Source organism: Salvelinus namaycush, chromosome 42, assembly GCF_016432855.1.
Source record: "Salvelinus namaycush isolate Seneca chromosome 42, SaNama_1.0, whole genome shotgun sequence".
In the NCBI taxonomy this organism is placed as follows: Eukaryota; Metazoa; Chordata; class Actinopteri; order Salmoniformes; family Salmonidae; genus Salvelinus; species Salvelinus namaycush.
In genome coordinates this window covers 18,814,562-18,834,249 of record NC_052348.1, presented here as the reverse complement: position 1 = coordinate 18,834,249, position 19,688 = coordinate 18,814,562, and the positions used below count along the sequence as shown (strand labels likewise).

At 41.7% G+C, this 19,688-nt stretch overlaps 1 protein-coding gene across 1 annotated transcript in view; it reads right to left on the bottom strand.

Annotated features, from left to right (window-relative positions):
- LOC120035146 (androgen receptor-like) overlaps positions 1-17,460 on the bottom strand; it is a 39,665-nt gene extending 22,205 nt beyond the window's left edge. The window contains exons 1-3 of the mRNA XM_038981946.1: positions 16,364-17,460; positions 7,862-8,001; positions 7,344-7,460 (exon numbers count right to left, since the gene is read on the bottom strand). Coding sequence (XP_038837874.1) covers positions 7,344-7,460; positions 7,862-8,001; positions 16,364-17,235 — 1,129 coding nt within the window. The 5' untranslated portion in view covers positions 17,236-17,460. The remainder of the gene's footprint in view (positions 1-7,343; positions 7,461-7,861; positions 8,002-16,363) is intronic.
- Positions 17,461-19,688: the final 2,228 nt, after the last annotated feature.

Below are 19,688 nucleotides of genomic sequence, written 5' to 3'. Positions count from 1 at the left end.
AGCCAAAAGAGAGGAGTCACAAAAAGCAGAAATAGAGATAAAATTAATCACTAACCTTTGATGATTGTCACGCCCTGACCTTAGTTATCTATGTTTCTGTATTATTTTGGTCAGGTCAGGGTGTGACGAGGGTGGGTATGCTTGTTTCTTGTCTTGGGTTTTTGTATGTCTAGGGGTGTTTGTTAGTCTAGGCATATTGTAGGTCTATGGTGGCCTGAATTGGTTCCCAATCAGAGACAGCTGTTTATCGTTGTCTCTGATTGGGGATCATATTTAGGTTGCAATTTTCCATTTTGGTTTGGTGGGTTCTTGTCTGTGTAGTTGCCTGTTTCAGCACTCGTTGTATATAGCTTCACGTTCGTTTTGTTATTTTTGTTAGTTTGTTTAGTGTTCTTTCTTTATTAAAAGAAGAATGTATTCATATCACACTGCGCCTTGGTCTCATCAATACGACGAACGTGACAATGATCTTCATCAGATGACACTCATAGGACTTCATGTTACACAATACATGTATGTTTTGTTCGATAAAGTTCATATTTATATCCAAAAATCTCAGTTTACATTGGCGCGTTATGTTCAGTAATGTTTTGCTTCTAAAACATCCGGTGATTTTGCAGAGAGCCACATCAATTTACAGAATACTAATCATAAATGTTGATGAAAATACAAGTGTTATAAATGGAATTAAAGATATACTTCTCCTTAATGCAACCGCTGTGTCAGATTTCAAAAAAGCTTTACGGAAAAAGCCCACCATGCAATAATCTGAGTACAGCGCTCAGGCACCAAAACAAGCCATACAGATACCCGCCATGTTGTGGAGTCAACAGAAGTCAGAAATAGCATTATAAATATTCACTTACCTTTGATGATCTTCATCGGAATGCACTCCCAGGAATCCCAGTTCCACAATAAATGTTTGTTTTGTTCGATAAAGTCCACCATTTATGTCCAAATACCTCCTTTTTGTTTGCGCGTTTAGTTCACAAATCCAAATTCAAGAGGCGCAGGCACTTAGTCCAGACAAAGTCAAAAAAGCTATATTACAGTTCGTAGAAACATGTCAAACGATGTATAGAATCAATCTTTTGGATGTTTTTAACTTCTTATGGCTGCAGCCCGACGTCGGTACACTTATGACAACAGCCAGCTCAAAGTGCAGGGCGCGAAATTCAAAAGATATTTTTTTTAAATATTTAACTTTCACACATTAACAAGTCCAATACAGCATATGAAAGGTACACATCTTGTGAATCCAGCCAACATGTCCGATTTTTAAAATGTTTTACAGGGAAGACACAATATGTAAATCTATTAGCTAACCACGTTAGCAAAAGACACCACTTTATTTACTCCATCAGTTTTTTACTCCATCAGTAGCTATCACAAATTCGACCAAATAAAGATATAAATAGCCACTAACCAAGAAACAACTTCATCAGATGACAGTCTGATAACATATTTATTGTATAGCATATGTTTTGTTAGAAAAATGTGCATATTTCAGGTATAAATCATAGTTTACATTGCAGCTACAGTCAGAAATTGCACCGAAAGCAGCCATAATAATTACAGGCACCAACGTCAAATACCTAATTACTCATCATAAAACATTTCTGAAAAATACATAGTGTACAGCAAATGAAAGACAGGCATCTTGTGATTCCAGCCAATATTTCCGATTTATTAAGTGTTTTACAGCGGGAAAAAAATGTAGCGTTATATTAGCTTAGCACAATAGCCAGAAACACTTGGGCGCCGGCGACTACGACAGATATATGAAATAACATCATAAAATGGGTCTTACTTTTGCTGATCTTTCATCAGAATGTTGGACAAGGTGTCCTTTGTCCAGAACAGTCGTTGTTTGGATTCAGAACGGCAACTTTCCCTCTTCATTTAGCAAGCGCGCTAGCCGGGTGGCACGACACTCTCCATGTCAACAAACGGAAGAGAACGGAACACGGCAAAACTCCCGAAAAAATTTCAATAATCTGATGAAACTATATTGAAAAAACATACTTTACGATGATATGGTGACATGTATCAAATAAAATCAAAGCCGGAGATTGTAGTCGCCTATTACCGCAGCTAAACAAAAGGCAACCCCACTGTCCAGCTCGCGCTCTTCAGAGTACCGAAAATGGGGGACACGTCATTCCAAGATGATGTGTTCCATCTCAGACCAAGATAATCACCTCATTTCTTCTCTCACAGCCTCTTGACACCCAGAGGAAGGTGTATGACGTGCATGTATACTAATAGGTCTTGTGCCCATTTATAGGCAGGAAGAAGAACAGAGCATCGATTTCAGACATTCCACTTCCTGGTCAGGAAATGTGCTGCAGAATGAGTTCTGTTTCACTCAGAGAAATAATTCAAACGGTTTTAGAAACTAGATAGTGTTTTCTATCCAATAGTAATAATAATATGCATATTGTACGAGCAAGAATTGAGTACGAGGCCGTTTGAAATGGACACCTTTTATCTGGCTACTCAATACTGCCCCTTGCAGCCCAAACAGGTTAACATAAATCTTCAATAATATTCCAACCGGACAATTCCATTGTCTTTAGAAAGGAAAAGGAACGCAGCTAACTCTCACGGCGCGCGTCTGACTGAGCTCATGGCATTCTGCCAGACACCTGACTCAAACAGCTCTTATTCTCTCCCCCTTCACAGTAGAAGCCTGAAACAAGGTTCTAAAGACTTGACATCTAGTGGAAGCCTTAGGAAGTGCAATTGGACCAAATTTTACACTGTATATTGGATAGGCAAAGACTTGAAAACCTACAAACCTCAGATTTCCCACTTCCTGGTTGGATTTTTTCTCAGGTTTTTGCCTGCCATATGAGTTCTGTTATACTCACAGACATCATTCAAACATTTTTAGAAACCTCAGAGTGTTTTCTATCAAAATCTAATAATATGCATATCTTAGCTTCTGGGCCTGAATAGCAGGTAGTTGACTCTGGGCACCTTATTCATCCAAGCTACTCAATACTGCCCCCCAGCCATAAGAAGTTAAACAGGTCAACATTCAGACCGATTACCAGCACGTGTACTCAGAGCACAAGCGGACCAACTGGCAAGTGACTTCACTGACATTTTCAACCTCTCCCTGACCGAGTCTGTAACACTTACATGTTTCAAGCAGACCACCATAGTCCCTGTGCCCAAGAAAGCGAAGGCAACCGGCCTAAATGACTACCGCCCCGTAGCACTCACGTCAGTAGCAATGAAGTGCTTTGAAAGGCTGGTCATGGCTCACATCAACACCATCATCCTTGAAACTCTAGACCCACTTAAATTTGCATACCGCCCCAACAGATCCACAGATGACGCAATCTCAATCGCACTCCACATTGCCCTTTCCCACCTATACAAAAGGAACACCTGTGTGAGAATGCTGTTCACCGACTACAGCTCAGCGTTCAACACCATAGTGCCCACAAAGCTCCTCACTAAGCTAAGGACACTGGAACTAAACACCTCCCTCTGCAACTGGATCCTGAACTTCCTGACGGGCCGCCCCCAGGTGGTAAGGGTAGGCAATAGAGGTCGACCGATTAATCTGCATGGCCGATTAATTAGGGCCGATTTCAAGTTTTCATACCAATCGGTAATCGGCCTTTTTGGACGCCGATTATGGCCGATTACATTGCAATCCACGAGGAGACTGCGTGGCAGGCTGACCACCTGTTACGCGAGTGCAGCATCAAAAGGACCTGTGGCTGCAAGGAGCCAAAGTAAGTTGCTCGCTAGCATTAAACTTATCTTATAAAAAACAATCAATCTTCACATAATCACTAGTTAACTACACATGGTTGATGATATTACTAGGTTAACTAGCTTGTCCTACGTTGCATATAATCAATGTGGTGCATGTTAATTTATCATCGAATCACAGCCTACTTTAACTTCACCAAACGGGTGATGATTTAACAAAAGCACATTTGCGAAAAAAGCACAATCGTTGCACAAATGTACCTAACCATAAATATCAATGCCTTTCATAAAATGAATACACAGAAAGTATATTTTTTTTAAACCTGCATATTTAGTTAAAAGAAATGTATGTTAGCAGGCAATATTAACTATAGAAATTCTCACTTTTCTTGCGTTCAGTGCAAGCAGAGTCAGGGTATATGCAGCAGTTTGGGCCGCCTGGCTCGTTGCGAACTGTGTGAAGACCATTTCTTCCTAATAAAGACCGTAATTAATTTGCAAGAATTTTACATAATTATGACATAACATTGAAGGTTGTGCAATGTAACAGCAATATTTAGACCTAGGGTTGCCACCCGTTCGATAAAATACGGAACGGTTCCGTATTTCACTGGAAGAACAAATGTTTTGTTTTCGAAATTATAGTTTCCGAATTTTACCGTATTAATGACCAAAGGCTTGTATTTCTGTGTGTTTATTATATTATAATTAAGTCAACTATTTGATATTTGATAGAGCAGTCTGACTGAGCGGTCGGTGGTAGGCAGCAGCAGGCCCGTAAGCATTCATTCAAACAGCAGTTTACTGCGTTTGCCAGCACTTGATGCACAGCACTGTTTATTTACATTTACATTTAAGTCATTTAGCAGACGCTCTTATCCAGAGCGACTTATCCGCTCTTATCCAGAGCGACTTACAAATTGGTGCATTCACCTTATGATATCCAGTGGAACAACCACTTTACAATATCCACTTTACACTTTACACACTTTACACTTTACAATATCCACATATCCCTACCGGCCAAACCCTCCCTAACCCGGACCCGGACGACGCTAAGCCAATTGTGCGTCGCCCCACGGACCTCCCGGTCGCGGCCGGCTGCGACAGAGCCTGGGCGCGAACCCAGAGACTCTGGTGGCGCAGCTAGCACTGCGATGCAGTGCTCTAGAACACTGCGCCACCCGGGAGTTTATAAGTCTATCAACTCCCGAGATTAAGCTGGCAATACTAAAGTGCCTATAAGAACATCCAATAGTCAAAGGTATATGAAATACAAATGGTATAGAGAGAAATAGTCCTATAATAACTACAACCTAAAACTTCTTACCTGGGAATATTGAAGACTCGTGTTAAAAGGAACCACCAGCTTTCATATGTTCTCATGTTCTGAGCAAGGAACATAAACATTAGCTTTCTTATATGGCACATAGTGCACTTTTACAACACTGTGTTTTTGCATTATTTAAACCAAATTGAACATGTTTCATTATTTATTTGAGACTAAATTGATTTTATTTATGTATTATATTAAGTTAAAATAAAAGTGTTCATTGTTCATTCAGTGTTGTTGTAATTGTCATTATTACATATATATATATATAAATCGGCCGATTTAACCGGTATCGGCTTTTTTTGGTCCTCCAATAATCGGTATCGGTGTTCAAAAATCATAATCGGTCGACCTCTAGTAGGCAACAACACATCTTCCACACTGATCCTCAACATGGGGGCCCCTAAGGGGTGTGTGCTTAGTCCCCTCCTGTACTCCCTGTTCACCCACGACTGCGTGGCCAAGCACGACTCCAACACCATCATTAAGTTTGCTGACGACACAACAGTGGTAGGCTGACCACCGACGACGATGAGACGGCCTATAGGGAGGAAGTCAAAGAACTGGCAATGTGGTGCCAGGGCAAAAACCTCTCCCTCAATGTGAGCAAGACAAAGGAGTTGATTGTGGACTACAGGAAAAGGCGGGCCGAACAGGCCCCCATTAACATCGACGGGGCTGTAGCGAAGCGGGTCGAGTTTCAAGTTTCTTAACAAACTATCATGGTCCAAACACACCAAGACAGTCGTGAAGAGGGCACGACAACACCTTTTCCCCCCCAGGAGACTGAAAAGATTTGGCATGGGTCCCCAGATCCTCAAAAAGTTCTAATAGCTGCACCATCGAGAGCATCCTGACCGGTTGCATCACCACCTGGTATGGTAACTGCTCGGCATCCGACCGTAAAGACCTACAGAGGGTAGTGCGTAAGGCACAGTACATAACTGAGGCCAAGCTTCCTGCCATCCAGGACCAATATATTAGGCGGTTTCCGAGGAAGGCCCAAAAAATGGTAAAAAACTCCAGTCACCCAAGTCATAGACTGTTCTCTCTGCTACCGCATTGCGAGCAGTACCGGAGCGCCAAGTCTAGGTCCAAAAAGCTCCTTAACAATGTGAGAGCAAGATTGTAAGATGATGTAATAATACTGTAATTGCATCAAATGGTAGTTTTATGCAACAGAATAGAGGGTTCTTATAACTCTATCGTGTCTGTGTGAACTGAAAGTGGGCCTCTGGGAGATTTAATACTGACAGGAGATTTACGACGTCTTTGGGTGATACCGCATTCCAGAGTAGGAGTTAATGTTTCTCTTCTATAAGGTACCAGGGAGAGACGGCTCGGGGCCAGACCCTGGTTTCTACACAACGAGAAGAGTTTTTACAGTTTTTTTGTCTGCCTTACACACCCTCCGGTCTGAGAAATACACCCTCACTGGCAACATATCCTCACATCTGAAACACACACACACATCTGTAAACACACAACACACACCTAACACTCCTTCAGATCTTATATATACACCTCATAAGTATTTTTCATACAAATCTTATCTTATTATTTATTGTTATTTTATTGTGTACTTTACTTTAGTTTATTTAGTAAATCTTTTTTTAACTCTATTTCTTGAACTGCATTGTTGGTTAAGGGCTTGTAAGTAAGCATTTCACAGTAAGGTCTACCTACACCTGTTGTATTCGGCGCATGTGACAAATAACATTTGATTTGATTTTGAAATCTACACTGGAGTTGCTTACCAAGGAGACAGTGAATGTTCCTGAGTGGAGGAGTTGCAGTTTGACATACTTTAATCTGCTAAATCTATTGCAAGACCTGAAAATAGCTGTCTATCTATGATCAACAACCAATTTGACAGCATTTTCAAAATAATAAAATAATAATTGTACAATTTGACACAACAGTATTGTCTCTATAGAACCTCTAAAGAAGTTCTATAAAATGTTCCTTTGCTATCGTCAATGTTAAAACTGTCAAAGAAAGAGAGAGACAGACAGAGAAAATCCCACTATTTTACCATGCCTGCTTCTGTTGGTATAGCTGAAAGGGGTAAGGGGTAAAAAACATGGTCAATTAAATCCTAAAGACCTAGTCATGATTCCTGCTTTTTCATAGACCCTGTAACCAAAATACAGGTGTGTCTAGCCTTCCTCCCCTCCCCTCTTTATCTCTGCTCCCCTCTTCTCCCCCTCTTTTTCATGATCTCTTTCTCTCCCTCTCCCCATTTAACAATCATGTATGTTATAGTAAAAGTTGTTACCTTTGAGGCTCATTCCAGACTGGAAGCATCTGCTGAGACGACAGGAAGGACAGTTCTTCCTCCTCAGCTTATCGATGGTGCAGTCATTACGGCTGGCGCACAGGTGATTCTGCTTACCTGGGAACACAATAACAAACAAGGCTGCTTCAGGGGAATTGGGTATCCCATTTTCTGTATGTGTGCGCGTACAAGGGTGTTTTTGGTTTTACTATCGTTGTGGGGACCAGAAGTGCTCACAAGGATAGTAATACAAGGACAAGTGGGGACATTTCTCCAGTCCACACAGGGGAAAAGGCTATTTTAGGCTTAGGGGTTAGGTTTATGAGTTAGGGTTAGGGGTTAGGGAAAATAGGATTTTGAATGGGAATCAATTGTTTGGTCCCCACGAGGATAGTAAGACTAACGTATGTGTGCGAGTGTATGTCTATAGCATGTGTGCGTGCCGCGTTTGGTGTGCGTGTGTGTCGTGTTTGATATGTGTGTGTGTATGTGCGTGCATGAGTGTGTGTGTGGCTCACTCTCTGCGGCCCTCTTGAAGAACACCTTGCAGCTCCCACAGGTAACAGCTCCATAGTGACAGCCTGACGCCTCGTCTCCACATACCTTACACACCCTCCGGTCTGAGAAATACACCCTCACTGGCAACATATCCTCACATCTGAAACACACACACACACATCTGTAAACACACAACACACACCTAACACTCCTTCAGATCTTATATATACACCTCATAACCACACACACACATGCACACACACACACGCCTGAAGACACACAACACACACCTAACACTCCTTCAGATCTTATATATACACCCTCACTTCTGAAAAGCACCTACCTGACTAGCTGCCTATACCTGCCTATCTGCACATACCTGCCTATTGATGATTGGGATTGAGTCATTAGGATTCTTTTTTCATTCATTTAGCAGCAGAATCTGTTTACCAGATATGGTGTGGAATACGGGCTCAGGTCGACTTTACACTACATTTGAGGTATGACAAGTCTGACAAATGTTACATTTTAAGTTAGCCAGCTATCCTTTTAAAGGGCGACTGGACTTTCTGGTTTGGCCGTGTTTTAGATTTGGTTCATAAAAAAATGCTAGTGGCCTGACTGAATTCAAACAAGTTGGTTTCGGGGTGTGGTTTGATGTGGGTGTCTTGTGTGTTCACAGGTGTAAAAGTTAACCAAATATTTTTGCAAATTTGCTTCAGCCAGCTGGTGTACGACCGTGGCAAAGTTAGTTTGACATTAGATAGCATATCTACAGTGCATTTTGAAAGTTTTCAGACCCCTTCACCTTTTCCACATTTTATTACGTTACAGCCTTATTCTAAAATGTATTGATTTGTTTTTTCTCTCATCAACCTACACACAATACCCCATAATAACAAAGTAAAAACAGTTTTTTTTTTTTTTGCAAATGTATAAAAAATAGAAAAACTGAACTATCACATTTACATTAGTATTCAGACCCTTTACTCAGTACTTTGTTGAAGCACCTTTGGCAGCGATTACAGCCTTGAGTCTTCTTGGGAATGACGCTACAAGCTTGGCACACTTGTATTTGGGACATTCAAAGACTTGTCCCGAAGCAACTCCTGCGTTGTCTTGGCTGTGTGCTTAGGGTCGTTGTGCTGTTGGAAGGTGAACCTTCGCCCCAGTCTGAGGTCCTGAGCGCTCTGGAGCAGGTTTTCATCAAAGATCTCTCTGTACTTTGCTACGTCCATCTTTCCCTCAATCCTGACTAGTCTCCCAGTCCCTGCCGCTTAAAAACATCCCCATAGAAAGATGCTGCCACAACCTTGCTTCACCGTTGGGATGGTATTGGCCAGGTGATGAGTGGTGCCTGGTTTCCTCCAGACGTGACGCTTGGCATTCAGGCCAAAAAGTTCAATCTTGGCTTTCATCAGATCAGAGAACCAGCGGGCTGTCATGTGCCTTTTACTGAGGAGTGGCTTCCGTCGGCCACTCTACCATAAACGCCTGATTGGTGGAGTGCTGCAGAGATGGTTGTCCTTCTGGAAGGAATCTCCACAGAAGAAATCTGGAGCTCTGTCAGAGTGACCATCGGGTTCTGGGTCACCTACCTGACCAAGTCCCTTCCTCCCTAATTGCTCAGTTTGGCCGGGTGGCCAGCTCTAGGAAGAGTCTTGGTGGTTCCAAATTTCTTCCATTTAAGAATGATGGAGGCCACTATGTTCTTGGGGACCTTTAATGCTGCAGACATTTTTGATACCCTTGCCCAGATCTGTGCCTGGACACAATCATGTCTCGGACCTCTACAAACAATTCCTTCGGCCTCATGGCTTGGTTTTTGCTCTGACATGCTATGCCAACTGTGGGAGCTTATTTAGACAGGTATGTGCCTATCCAAATCATGTCCAATCAATTGAACCTGAGCTCAATTTCGAGTCTAATAGGTCTGAATACTTATGTAATAAGGTATTTGTTTTTTTATTTTTTTATAAATTTGCTAAAATTGATTTAAAAAAATGTTATTGCTTTTTCATTATGGGGTATGGTGTGTACATTGATGAGGAAAGAATGTTGTTCAATCAATTTTAGAATAAGGCTGTAACGTAACAAAATGTGGAAAAAGTGATGTGGTCTGAATAATTTCCAAATGCACTGTATACATTAAATGGTCCTTGAATGTGAACTAATTCAACTTGATTAATATCCACTACTAGACATTTGACTGACCCATTACAGCCTTGGCATTAAGTGTGATATTATTATTAACAGGGGCGCAACTTACACTGGGGACAGGGGAATGTCCCCCCCACCCCCACGTTCAGAAATTGCATTTTCGTGTTTTATAATGGGAATGTGATACTAAACGGGGCAACAGTGTGCTTTAGGACCAGTCGGACGCCACCGAGCGGTCGGGCAGGCTGTTCGGAGAGTTTATCTGACTGAAGAAAATACAAATACACGACCGTTCAAAAGTTTGGGGTCACTTAGAAATTTTGTTTTTTTTAAAGCACATTTTTTGTCCATTAAAATAACATAGCATTTATCAGAAATACAGTGTAGACATTGTTAATGTTGTAAATGACTATTGTAGCTGGAAATGGCTGATTTTTATGGAATATCTACATAGGCGTACAGAGACTCATTATCAGCAACCATCACTCTTGTGTTCCAATGGCACGTTGTGTTAGCTAATCCAAGTTTAGCATTTTAAAAGGCTAATTGATCATTAGAAAACCCTTTTGCAATTATGTTAGCACAGCTGAAAACTGTTGTCCTGATTAAAGAAGCAATAAAACTGTCCATCTTTAAAACTAGTTCTGGAGCATCAGCATTTGTTGGTTCGATTACAGGCTCAAAATTGCCAGAAACAAAACCTTCCTCCTGAAACTCGTCAGTCTATTCTTGTTCTGAGAAATTAAGGCTATTCCATGCAAGAAATTGCCAAGAAACTGCAGATCTCATACAACGCTGTGTACTACTCCCTTCACAGAACAGCGCAAACTGGCACTAACCAGAAAAGAAAGAGGAGTGGGAGGCCCCGGTGCACAACTGAGCAAGAGGACAAGTACCTTAGAGTTGCTGGTCTTCTAGGCAGAGTTGCAAAGAAAAAGCCATATCTCAGACTGGACAATAAAAATTAAATATTAAGATGGTCAAAAGAACAGACAATGGACAGAGGAACTCTGCCTAGAAGGCCAGCATCTCGGAGTCGCCTCTTCACTGTTGACGTTCAGACTGGTGTTTTGCAGGTACTATTTAATGAAGCTACCAGTTGAGGACTTGTGAGGCGTCTGTTTCTCAAACTAGACACTCTAATGTAATAAACTTATCCTCTGCAGCAGAGGTAACTCTGGGTAATCCTTTTCTGTGGCGGTCCTCATGAGATCCAGTTACATCATAGCGCTTGATGGTTTTCGCGACTGCACTTGAAGAAACTTTCAAAGTTCTTGAAATGTTCCATATTGACTGACCTTTATGTCTTAAAGCAATGATGGATTGTCGTTTCTCTTTGCTTATGTCAGCTGTTCTTGCCACAATATGGACTTGGTCTTTTACCAAATAGGGCTATCTTCTGTATACCACCTAGGGTTGCAAAGGGTCGGAAACTTTCCGGTAAATTTCTGGAAATTTTCCATGGGAAGTTAAGCCCTGGAATTTGAGGGATTTTGCTTAATTTCATCAAAAAAGGTTAGCTTATAACAGTGAACCTTTTTTTTGTGGGATACACATAAGCCAATTCTAGGTCTTGTGGCATATTTTGGTTAACTATCCCCAATTCTCCCAATTCAATGGAATTGCAACCCTCTGCATGCACAGTGCATTCTTCCACCACATGTGCAGTGCACTCTTCCATCACATGTAAAGCTGATTCTCAAGATCTTGCACACTAATGTGATGCTTTTCGAGCCCACAGTGCTACACTGTCTGAGCCAAGGACTAAATGCTTTCTGGTAAGTTTTCATTACAATACTGGGTGGGGTGAATATATTTTATACGACATACATGATTTTTTGTTAACTAGTAAATACAGCAAAGTGTGTTTAAATAATTTCTAACTTGTTAACAATTTCTAATCTTTACAAGAAACTGCCACGGGCACTATCTAATGTGAGGAGACATTTCACTGCAGCTAAAGTAGAAGGAAAAGCATTGTACATTTGCAAATACTGTGCCAAATCATATGTGAAGAACGCAACAAAGATCCAGAATCATCTGGCCAAGTGCATAAAGTTCCCTCAGCGCTCACAGCAAGGAATCTCTGACAAAAGTCCCTCTACTTCTATTCGAGGTGAAAATGATGACATCTTATCGATAGCAACAGCTCTTGGTCCTCCTGGAATCAGAAGTTTTTTTGACTCAATGGAGGAACGTATTCAGAGAAATGCTGATGAGTGTCTTGCTCGAGCTGTGTATGCAACTGGTTCAACTCTGATGCTCACAGGCAATGTGTGTTGGAAGAGATTTCTGAATGTTTTTGCCCAGCATACACCCCTCCAACCAGACATGCTTTATCTACTAATTTGCTGGATGCAGAGTTCAAACAGAGTTCAAGTGAAGGTCAAGAAAATCATAGAGAAAGCAGACTGTATTGCAATCATCTCTGATGGGTGGTCGAATGTTTGTGGGCAAGGAATAATTAACTACATAATCTCCACCCCTCAACCAGTATTCTACAAGAGCACAGACACAAGCGACAACAGACACACCAGTCTCTACATTGCAGATGAGTTGAAGGCAGTTATCATGACCGTGGACCACAGATGGTATTTGCACTGGTGACAGACAATGCTGTGAACATGAAGGCTGCTTGGTCTAAAGTGGAGGAGTCCTACCCTCACATCACACCTATGCTGGCTATGCTGGCTGTGCTGCTCATGCATTGAATCTGCTCCTCAAGGCCATCATGGCACTGAAAACAATGGATACACTCTGCAAGAGAGCCATGGAAATGGTTAGGTATGTGAAGGGTCATCAAGTTATAGCAGCAATCTACCTCACCAAGTAAAGGTAGAAGAATAAGAGCACCACATTGAAGCTGCCAAGCAACACCCATTGGGAGTCTCCTGGAGGGGAAGGAGTCTCTCCAAGAAATGGCCATGTCACAGTCTGCCGATATGGACAGCCCCATCAAGAGGATCCTCCTGGATGATGTATTTTGGGAGAGAGTGGTAAGCAGCCTGAAACTCCTGAAACCTATAGCAGTAACCATTGCACGGATTGAGGGAGACAATGCCATCCTCTCTGATGTTCAGACCCTGCTTGCAGATGTAAGAGAAGAAATCCGTACTGCCCTGCCCACTTCACTGTTGCTCCAAGCAGAGGAAACTGCAGTTCTGAAATACATCAAAAAGCGTGAAGACTTCTGCCTGAAGCCCATACACGCCGCAGCGTACATGTTGGACCCCAAGTATGCTAGCAGGAGCACCCTGTCTGGTGCAGAGATCAACAAGGCCTACGGTGTCATCACTATCATGTCTCACCATCTTGGCCTGGATGAGGCCACGGTTCTTGGCAGTCTGGCGAAGTACACTTCCAAGCAAGGGCTTTGGGATGGAGATGCAATATGGCAGTTGTGCCAACATATCTCATCAGCCACCTGGTGGAAGGGACTTTGTGGATTTGAGGCTCTTTCCCCTGTTGCCTCCATCATCCTCCAAATCCCACCAACATCAGCTGCCTCAGAGCGCAACTGGTCCTTGTTTGGGAACACACACAACAACGCATGCAACAGGCTGACCAATACAAGGGTTGAAAAATTGGTGGCCATCTGGGCAAATTTGAGGCTTTTTGAGCCTGACCACGAGCCATCCTCAACAAAGTTGGAAAGTGACAGTGAAGATGAGACCTCAGAGTCTTATGTTCAAGAGGTGGACATTGAGGAGGTCCAGAGCGAAGACATGGAAGCCCGAGAGGAAGACAACCAAAGCTTTAGTTTCTAGACTATAATTTTACAGATGCATGTTGAAAACGTTTTTGGAAGATGCGATGGATCATTGGGGATCATTGAATATTCCCATTCTTTTGTTGAAAATCATCCCATGTGAAGAGTAAACTCATTTAATTAAAGTTCATTTCGTAACTAAATTGTTGTTTTTTCTTTCTATTGGAAGGATTTAATAATTTCCAATTATGTCTACTTATGATAAGGTAAAAGGTTTATGTTTCTTTCACCATATGATATGGTAAATATATCCAATGCAAAAAACATCTAAATTTAAATGGTATTAATATTAATTTGCATTTCCGTTAATTCCCCTATATTCCAGTTAATTCCCACGGAAAGTTTCCACCTCTGAATATTCCCCAAAATGTGCAACCCTAATACCACTCCTAACTTGTCACAACACAACGCATTTAGGAGGAAATAAATTCCACAAATTAACTTTATCAAGGCATTTCAGGAAATGCAATCTAGGTGACTACCTCATGAAGCTGGTTGAGAGAATGCCAAGAGTGTGCAAAGCTGTCATCAAGGCAAAGGGTGGCTACTTTGAAGAATCTCAAATATATTTTGTTTTACACTTTTTTGGTTACTACATGATTCCATATGTGTTATTTCATAGTTTTGATTTGTTGTGTGAAATTGTTATATTACTTGTTAGATATTGCTGCACAGTCAGAACTAGAAGCACAAGCATTTCGCTACACTCACAATAACATCTGCTAAAAATGTGTGTGTGACCAATACAATTAGATTCCAACCTTTAACTGGTACTGTATATTATGTCCCAAAGCTGTGCCCCTGATTATTAAAGCTGCAATATGTCACTTTTTGGGCAGCCTGACCAAATTCACATAGAAATGTGAGTTATAGATCTGTCATTCTCATTGAAAGCATGTCTAAGAAGTGGTATATCTGTTCTATGTGCGCAGTTTCTATACTTCCCATGCTTAAGTTTGTTTTTTGCGTCTTACTTTCGGCTTTTTACACCAGCTTCAAATAGCTTGTTTTGGTCACATTAACTGAAATTAGGCAAACTATTAGAATTTCAGCAACCAGGAAATGGCTTAGCGATTTCTGCATAGTGCATCTTTAAGTGGTGAGTGTTGCCTAATGTCCTACTGGGCCGGCGGATTGAGACTAAATACATTACACCTGGTTAGTTGAAGGCCAGCGGATAGTTGACTGGAAGCCTATTACTCTAATACCCCTTAAATAAACACTGGTTAGGGAAGTAAACAGTTGTGTCAGGGGCAGACCCACTGGTGGGTAGTAGTCACTAGACGGCCATGCTGGAAAAGACAGCTGCAGTCTGTCCTCTCCAGCAAGGGGATATTGTAGTGAGTCTCTGTGGCAGCTGCTGCAGGGAATTAGGTCACCTGTTAAAATGGATATTCACTAACATGCTTACCACACCGATCCCGTCGCGTGCACGAGCGTTGCAAAATATATTTACACACACGTTATTCAATCATTGCACCCACACTGCTCGTGTAACAGTTTAACTTTAGTCCGTCCCCTCGCCCCGGGCGCGAACCAGGGACCCTCTGCACACATCAACAACTGACACCCACGAAGCATCGTTACCCATCGCTCCACAAAGGCCGCGGCCCTTGCAGAGCAAGGGGAACCACTACTTCAAGGTCTCAAAGCGAGTGACGTAACCGATTGAAACGCTATTAGCGCGCACCACCGCTAACTAGCTAGCCATTTCACATCCGTTACACTCGCGCTCATCAACGAGCGTCTGCACAGCCAGGCGCTAAAATAGAACTTGGTTCTATTTGTGACGCTTTAAGTCCCGCCTCTCCCATCTCCTCATTGGTTTATAGGAGCACATACCCACGTGGGTGATTGAAAGATGAACTGAGGTCCACACTCCAGCCCAGTTGGTGGTGGTAATGCACCTTAAAGTTGGTTGCCAACCTCCATATAAAGTCCAAAGAAGAAGACCGAAGGAGGAGAGATTACTAGAAACTCTCGGTTTACCCTTTTATCATTGGATTAATTGTCGGAGTAGAGGACCTTGTGCATTTGAGATAAAATAACAACCCAATGTTTATATCCCAGGACAGATTAGCTAGCAACAGCAAGCTAGCTAGCTATTGCCATAAATGTTTAACTATTTTTGACCTGTCTCCAAATTAATATAGTTGGTTCAGAGTTAGTTTTGATATTTCAACTTGTGTGTCCAGATCATGTCTGGTGTGGTGGACAAAATCAACATGCGCGCGATAGGGCATGCGGACGCACGTGTGCTTTTGGTCTGGTCAGAATGTTTTTTGTTTTTTAGCCTTATTTTACCAGGTAAACTGTAAGGCTGCATCTCAAATGGCAGGACGCATAGTGAATATGGTGCCATCCGGAAGCATCATAACACTTAACTCTACAGTCATAACAATATAACAGATGGCATTACAACTATTATTGAATTTGACAGATTATAACAACTGATGTTACTGTTGTTTTGTTATGATGACACAAACATAGTTAGAGAAGCTACATTGATGTTCCTCTGGCCCGCTTGGTATTATGGGAAACAAACAAACAAAGAAACAATTTAAATAAAATGTCTTATAAAGAGTATATCTACCTCAAGCTGGGGTCAGCACCCATCCATCCAGAACTATCCTTCTTGATAGCGGAGTGATACACTTGGAGACCCCTTTCACCCATCATCACACTTTGGTAACTTTGCGCCTGGACATGAAACTCCTGTGGCATCCCAGAGTCATAGTCCGTATAGTTAACCCCAGGGAACGAAGTACAGGGAAAGGGTTTACGTGCTCCACGAGACATGCAATTTCCGTTGTCACAATATTTACAGAACCAATATCCATCCGCCACGGGACAGGGTCCCTCGTGCCCTGGTTCGATTTTGATGTTACGGCTGCTTTGGATTTGATCATTAACTGTCGATGTGTCCGGAAAGTCCCTACCAAACACCAGGGCTGGGGGGTCTTTGCGTAATGGAGAACTTAAAGGTAACAGTTCGTCAAACTGAGAGGGCACTGCGTTACCGTTATCCAGATTCACGAACATGTCCGAGTTTTTACGGGGATCTCGGGCCATCTCCAAATCGTGCGTAGGCCTTGTCACGTTCCATTCGCTGTCCCTTTCTCGCTCCGGGGTCTGTAAAAATCCCAAGTAATTTGGTCCACAAATGTCTTGATTTACTTCGAATGATGGCCCATTTGATATAATTATCGTTTTCCTCGGCATCTGGGTGGTTAACTCTGAGGTCAAACTGGCGCCATCTCCAAAATCCTCCGAGACGGAGAAACGGTTTCCGTGATTTGGGCCGCTGTCTGCAGAGAACGGAGTGTCGCCCCGTCCATTATCCACTATCTCGTTAAACTGCGAACTCAAACCTAAAGACACAGACACCGCGTCACTTAATTCATTGGCTGTATGTGATTTATTTGTGCCACTCTGCATTGTTTTGATTCCGTTACAGACGCGCATGGTTCCAAACAAATACGTGATCTCTAGGTCTCAGTTTTGCACAGTAGAACCTAAAATTCGAGGAGCTACAAAAAATGTCCCGTAATGTGAGAGTAGAAGCAACTACGTCAAATCCAAACGCAACCGTGTCACCGGAGACTCCTGCTATGTCGTTATGTCTGGCCACCACCCATAGCCACATCGAACTACGGGATCCAACATTAACAACAAGTCACTTCGACGCCTCCGCGCTTTGCTCATTCGGGTGTGACCTCCGCAGCTCAGTGAAGGGAATGGCTGGCGCGTGTCCAAGTTGAGACTTGTGTGGGGTAAAGTGCATTCTCTACCGTATTATTATTGTCTGTTTATAACACATTGTTCTAAATGTATATGGTTCTAAATCTATGTTGATCTAAATATGTCTGTTAATTATTTGACTGTTGCTATTCACACTGTAAAGTATATTTGAAATATATTTTTAATAAAGTTAATAAAGACAAGAGTGCCTCTGTTGCTGGTTCGTCTTATCTCCCAGTCAAAACACAGTGTGTGCTCTCCTCCTCCTTCAGTATAGTAACACAACAACAGTGAGTTGTTACAGTGTTTTTCTGACCCACAGACTCTCCGGTAATGTGTTTTAAAAAAGTGATTGAAAGCTATGTCGCAACAGTTGTTCCGTTTGTGTAATGGCAGCATAATGTCAGTTGTCATATTTTATTTTTTATATATTTTTTAACATTTTAGTCATTTAACAGATGATCTTATCCAGAGTGAATTACAGTGCTGAGTGCATACATTTTTATACTTTTTTCGTACTGGTCCTCCATGTTCTACCAACTGAGTTATACGGGACCATAAATCATAAGATTACTTCAAAGATTATATGTCACATGTTATGACAGGATTATTCATTTATGTAGCCTATACCCATGCCTTATGATAGAGGTTTGTAGGAAAGTGTTATCAAACATTGAGTGTAAATGTGTCAAGTATTTTATAAACATTTAAACATTCAAATTAAATAGGCAATAGGCACTTTGCAGGTCTAGAGTACATACATACTTCATGGCACCTGCAGGGTTAGTTCCTGTTGCAACATAGATTGTTGTCTTTCAACATAACATATTTTCCTTATTGAGGAAAAATGTACTTACTACGACCACCATGTTACAGTATCTTAAGATGACTGCACTAACTGTAAATCTATCTGGATAAGAGCTTCTGCTAACTGACTCAATGTAATGTAACTGAGCTGCTCAATGGCCTAATTCCCAAAGAAGATAACTGTGTTTTCCCTAGGGAGGGATTTTGTCTTCCAGAATAGTAGACCTCAGATTTCATAACACTGTAAAAAAAATAATAAAGATGTTGATTCAACTTAAAGCGACCAGCTGCAATATGATTGTGAGTTGGCTCAACAACATTTTTGTTCCAGCTGGTTATCTTACGATTGTATGTGGAATCAACATATTTTTTTTAAACGGTCCTTACTGTATGTTTTCAGTCATAACAGGCCTACTGAAAAACACACACACTCCGTACAAACAAATGTCAGACCTGCGCGCACACACACACACACACACACACACACACACACACACACACACACACACACACACACACACACATAAAACAACAAACACACTCACAACAAGTACAATAATATATGCCTAGAGTGATACAGTAGCTATATACACAGCACTCAACACATATTCAGTGTTGGTTAATGGTATTTATTGGAGTCATAGCAAAGCACTTTGCAAAGGATGTTGTACTCATTGATACAGTTGAAGTCAGAAGTTTACATACACCTTAGCCAAATACATTTAAACTCAGTTTTTCACAATTCCTGACATTTAATCCTAGTAAAAATTCCCTGTCTTAGGTCAGTTAGGATCACCACTTTATTTTAAGAATGTGAAATGTCAGAATAATAGTAGAGATAATGATTTATTTCAGCTTTTATTTCTTTCATCACATTCCCAGTGGGTCAGAAGTTTACATACACTCAATTATTATTTGGTAGCATTGCCTTTAAATTGTTTAACTTGTGTCAAATGTTTCGGAGAGCCTTCCACAATAAGTAGGGTGAATTTTGGCCCATTCCTCCTGACAGATCTGGTGTAACTGAGTCAGGTTTGTAGACCTCCTTGCTCGCACACGCTTTTTCAGTTCTGCCCACAAATTTTCTATTGGATTGAGGTCAAGGTTTTGCGATGGCCACTCCAATACCTTGACTTTGTTGTCCTTAAGCCATTTCGCCACAACTTTGGAAGCATGCTTGGGGTCATTATCCATTTGGAAGACCCATTTGCGACCAAGCTTTAACTTCCTGATTGATGTCTTGAGATGTTGCTTCAATATATCCACATAATTTTCCTTCCTCATGACACCATCTATTTTGTGAAGTGCACCAGTCCCTCCTGCAGCAAAGCACCCTCACCATATGATGCTGCCACCCCCGTGCTTCACAG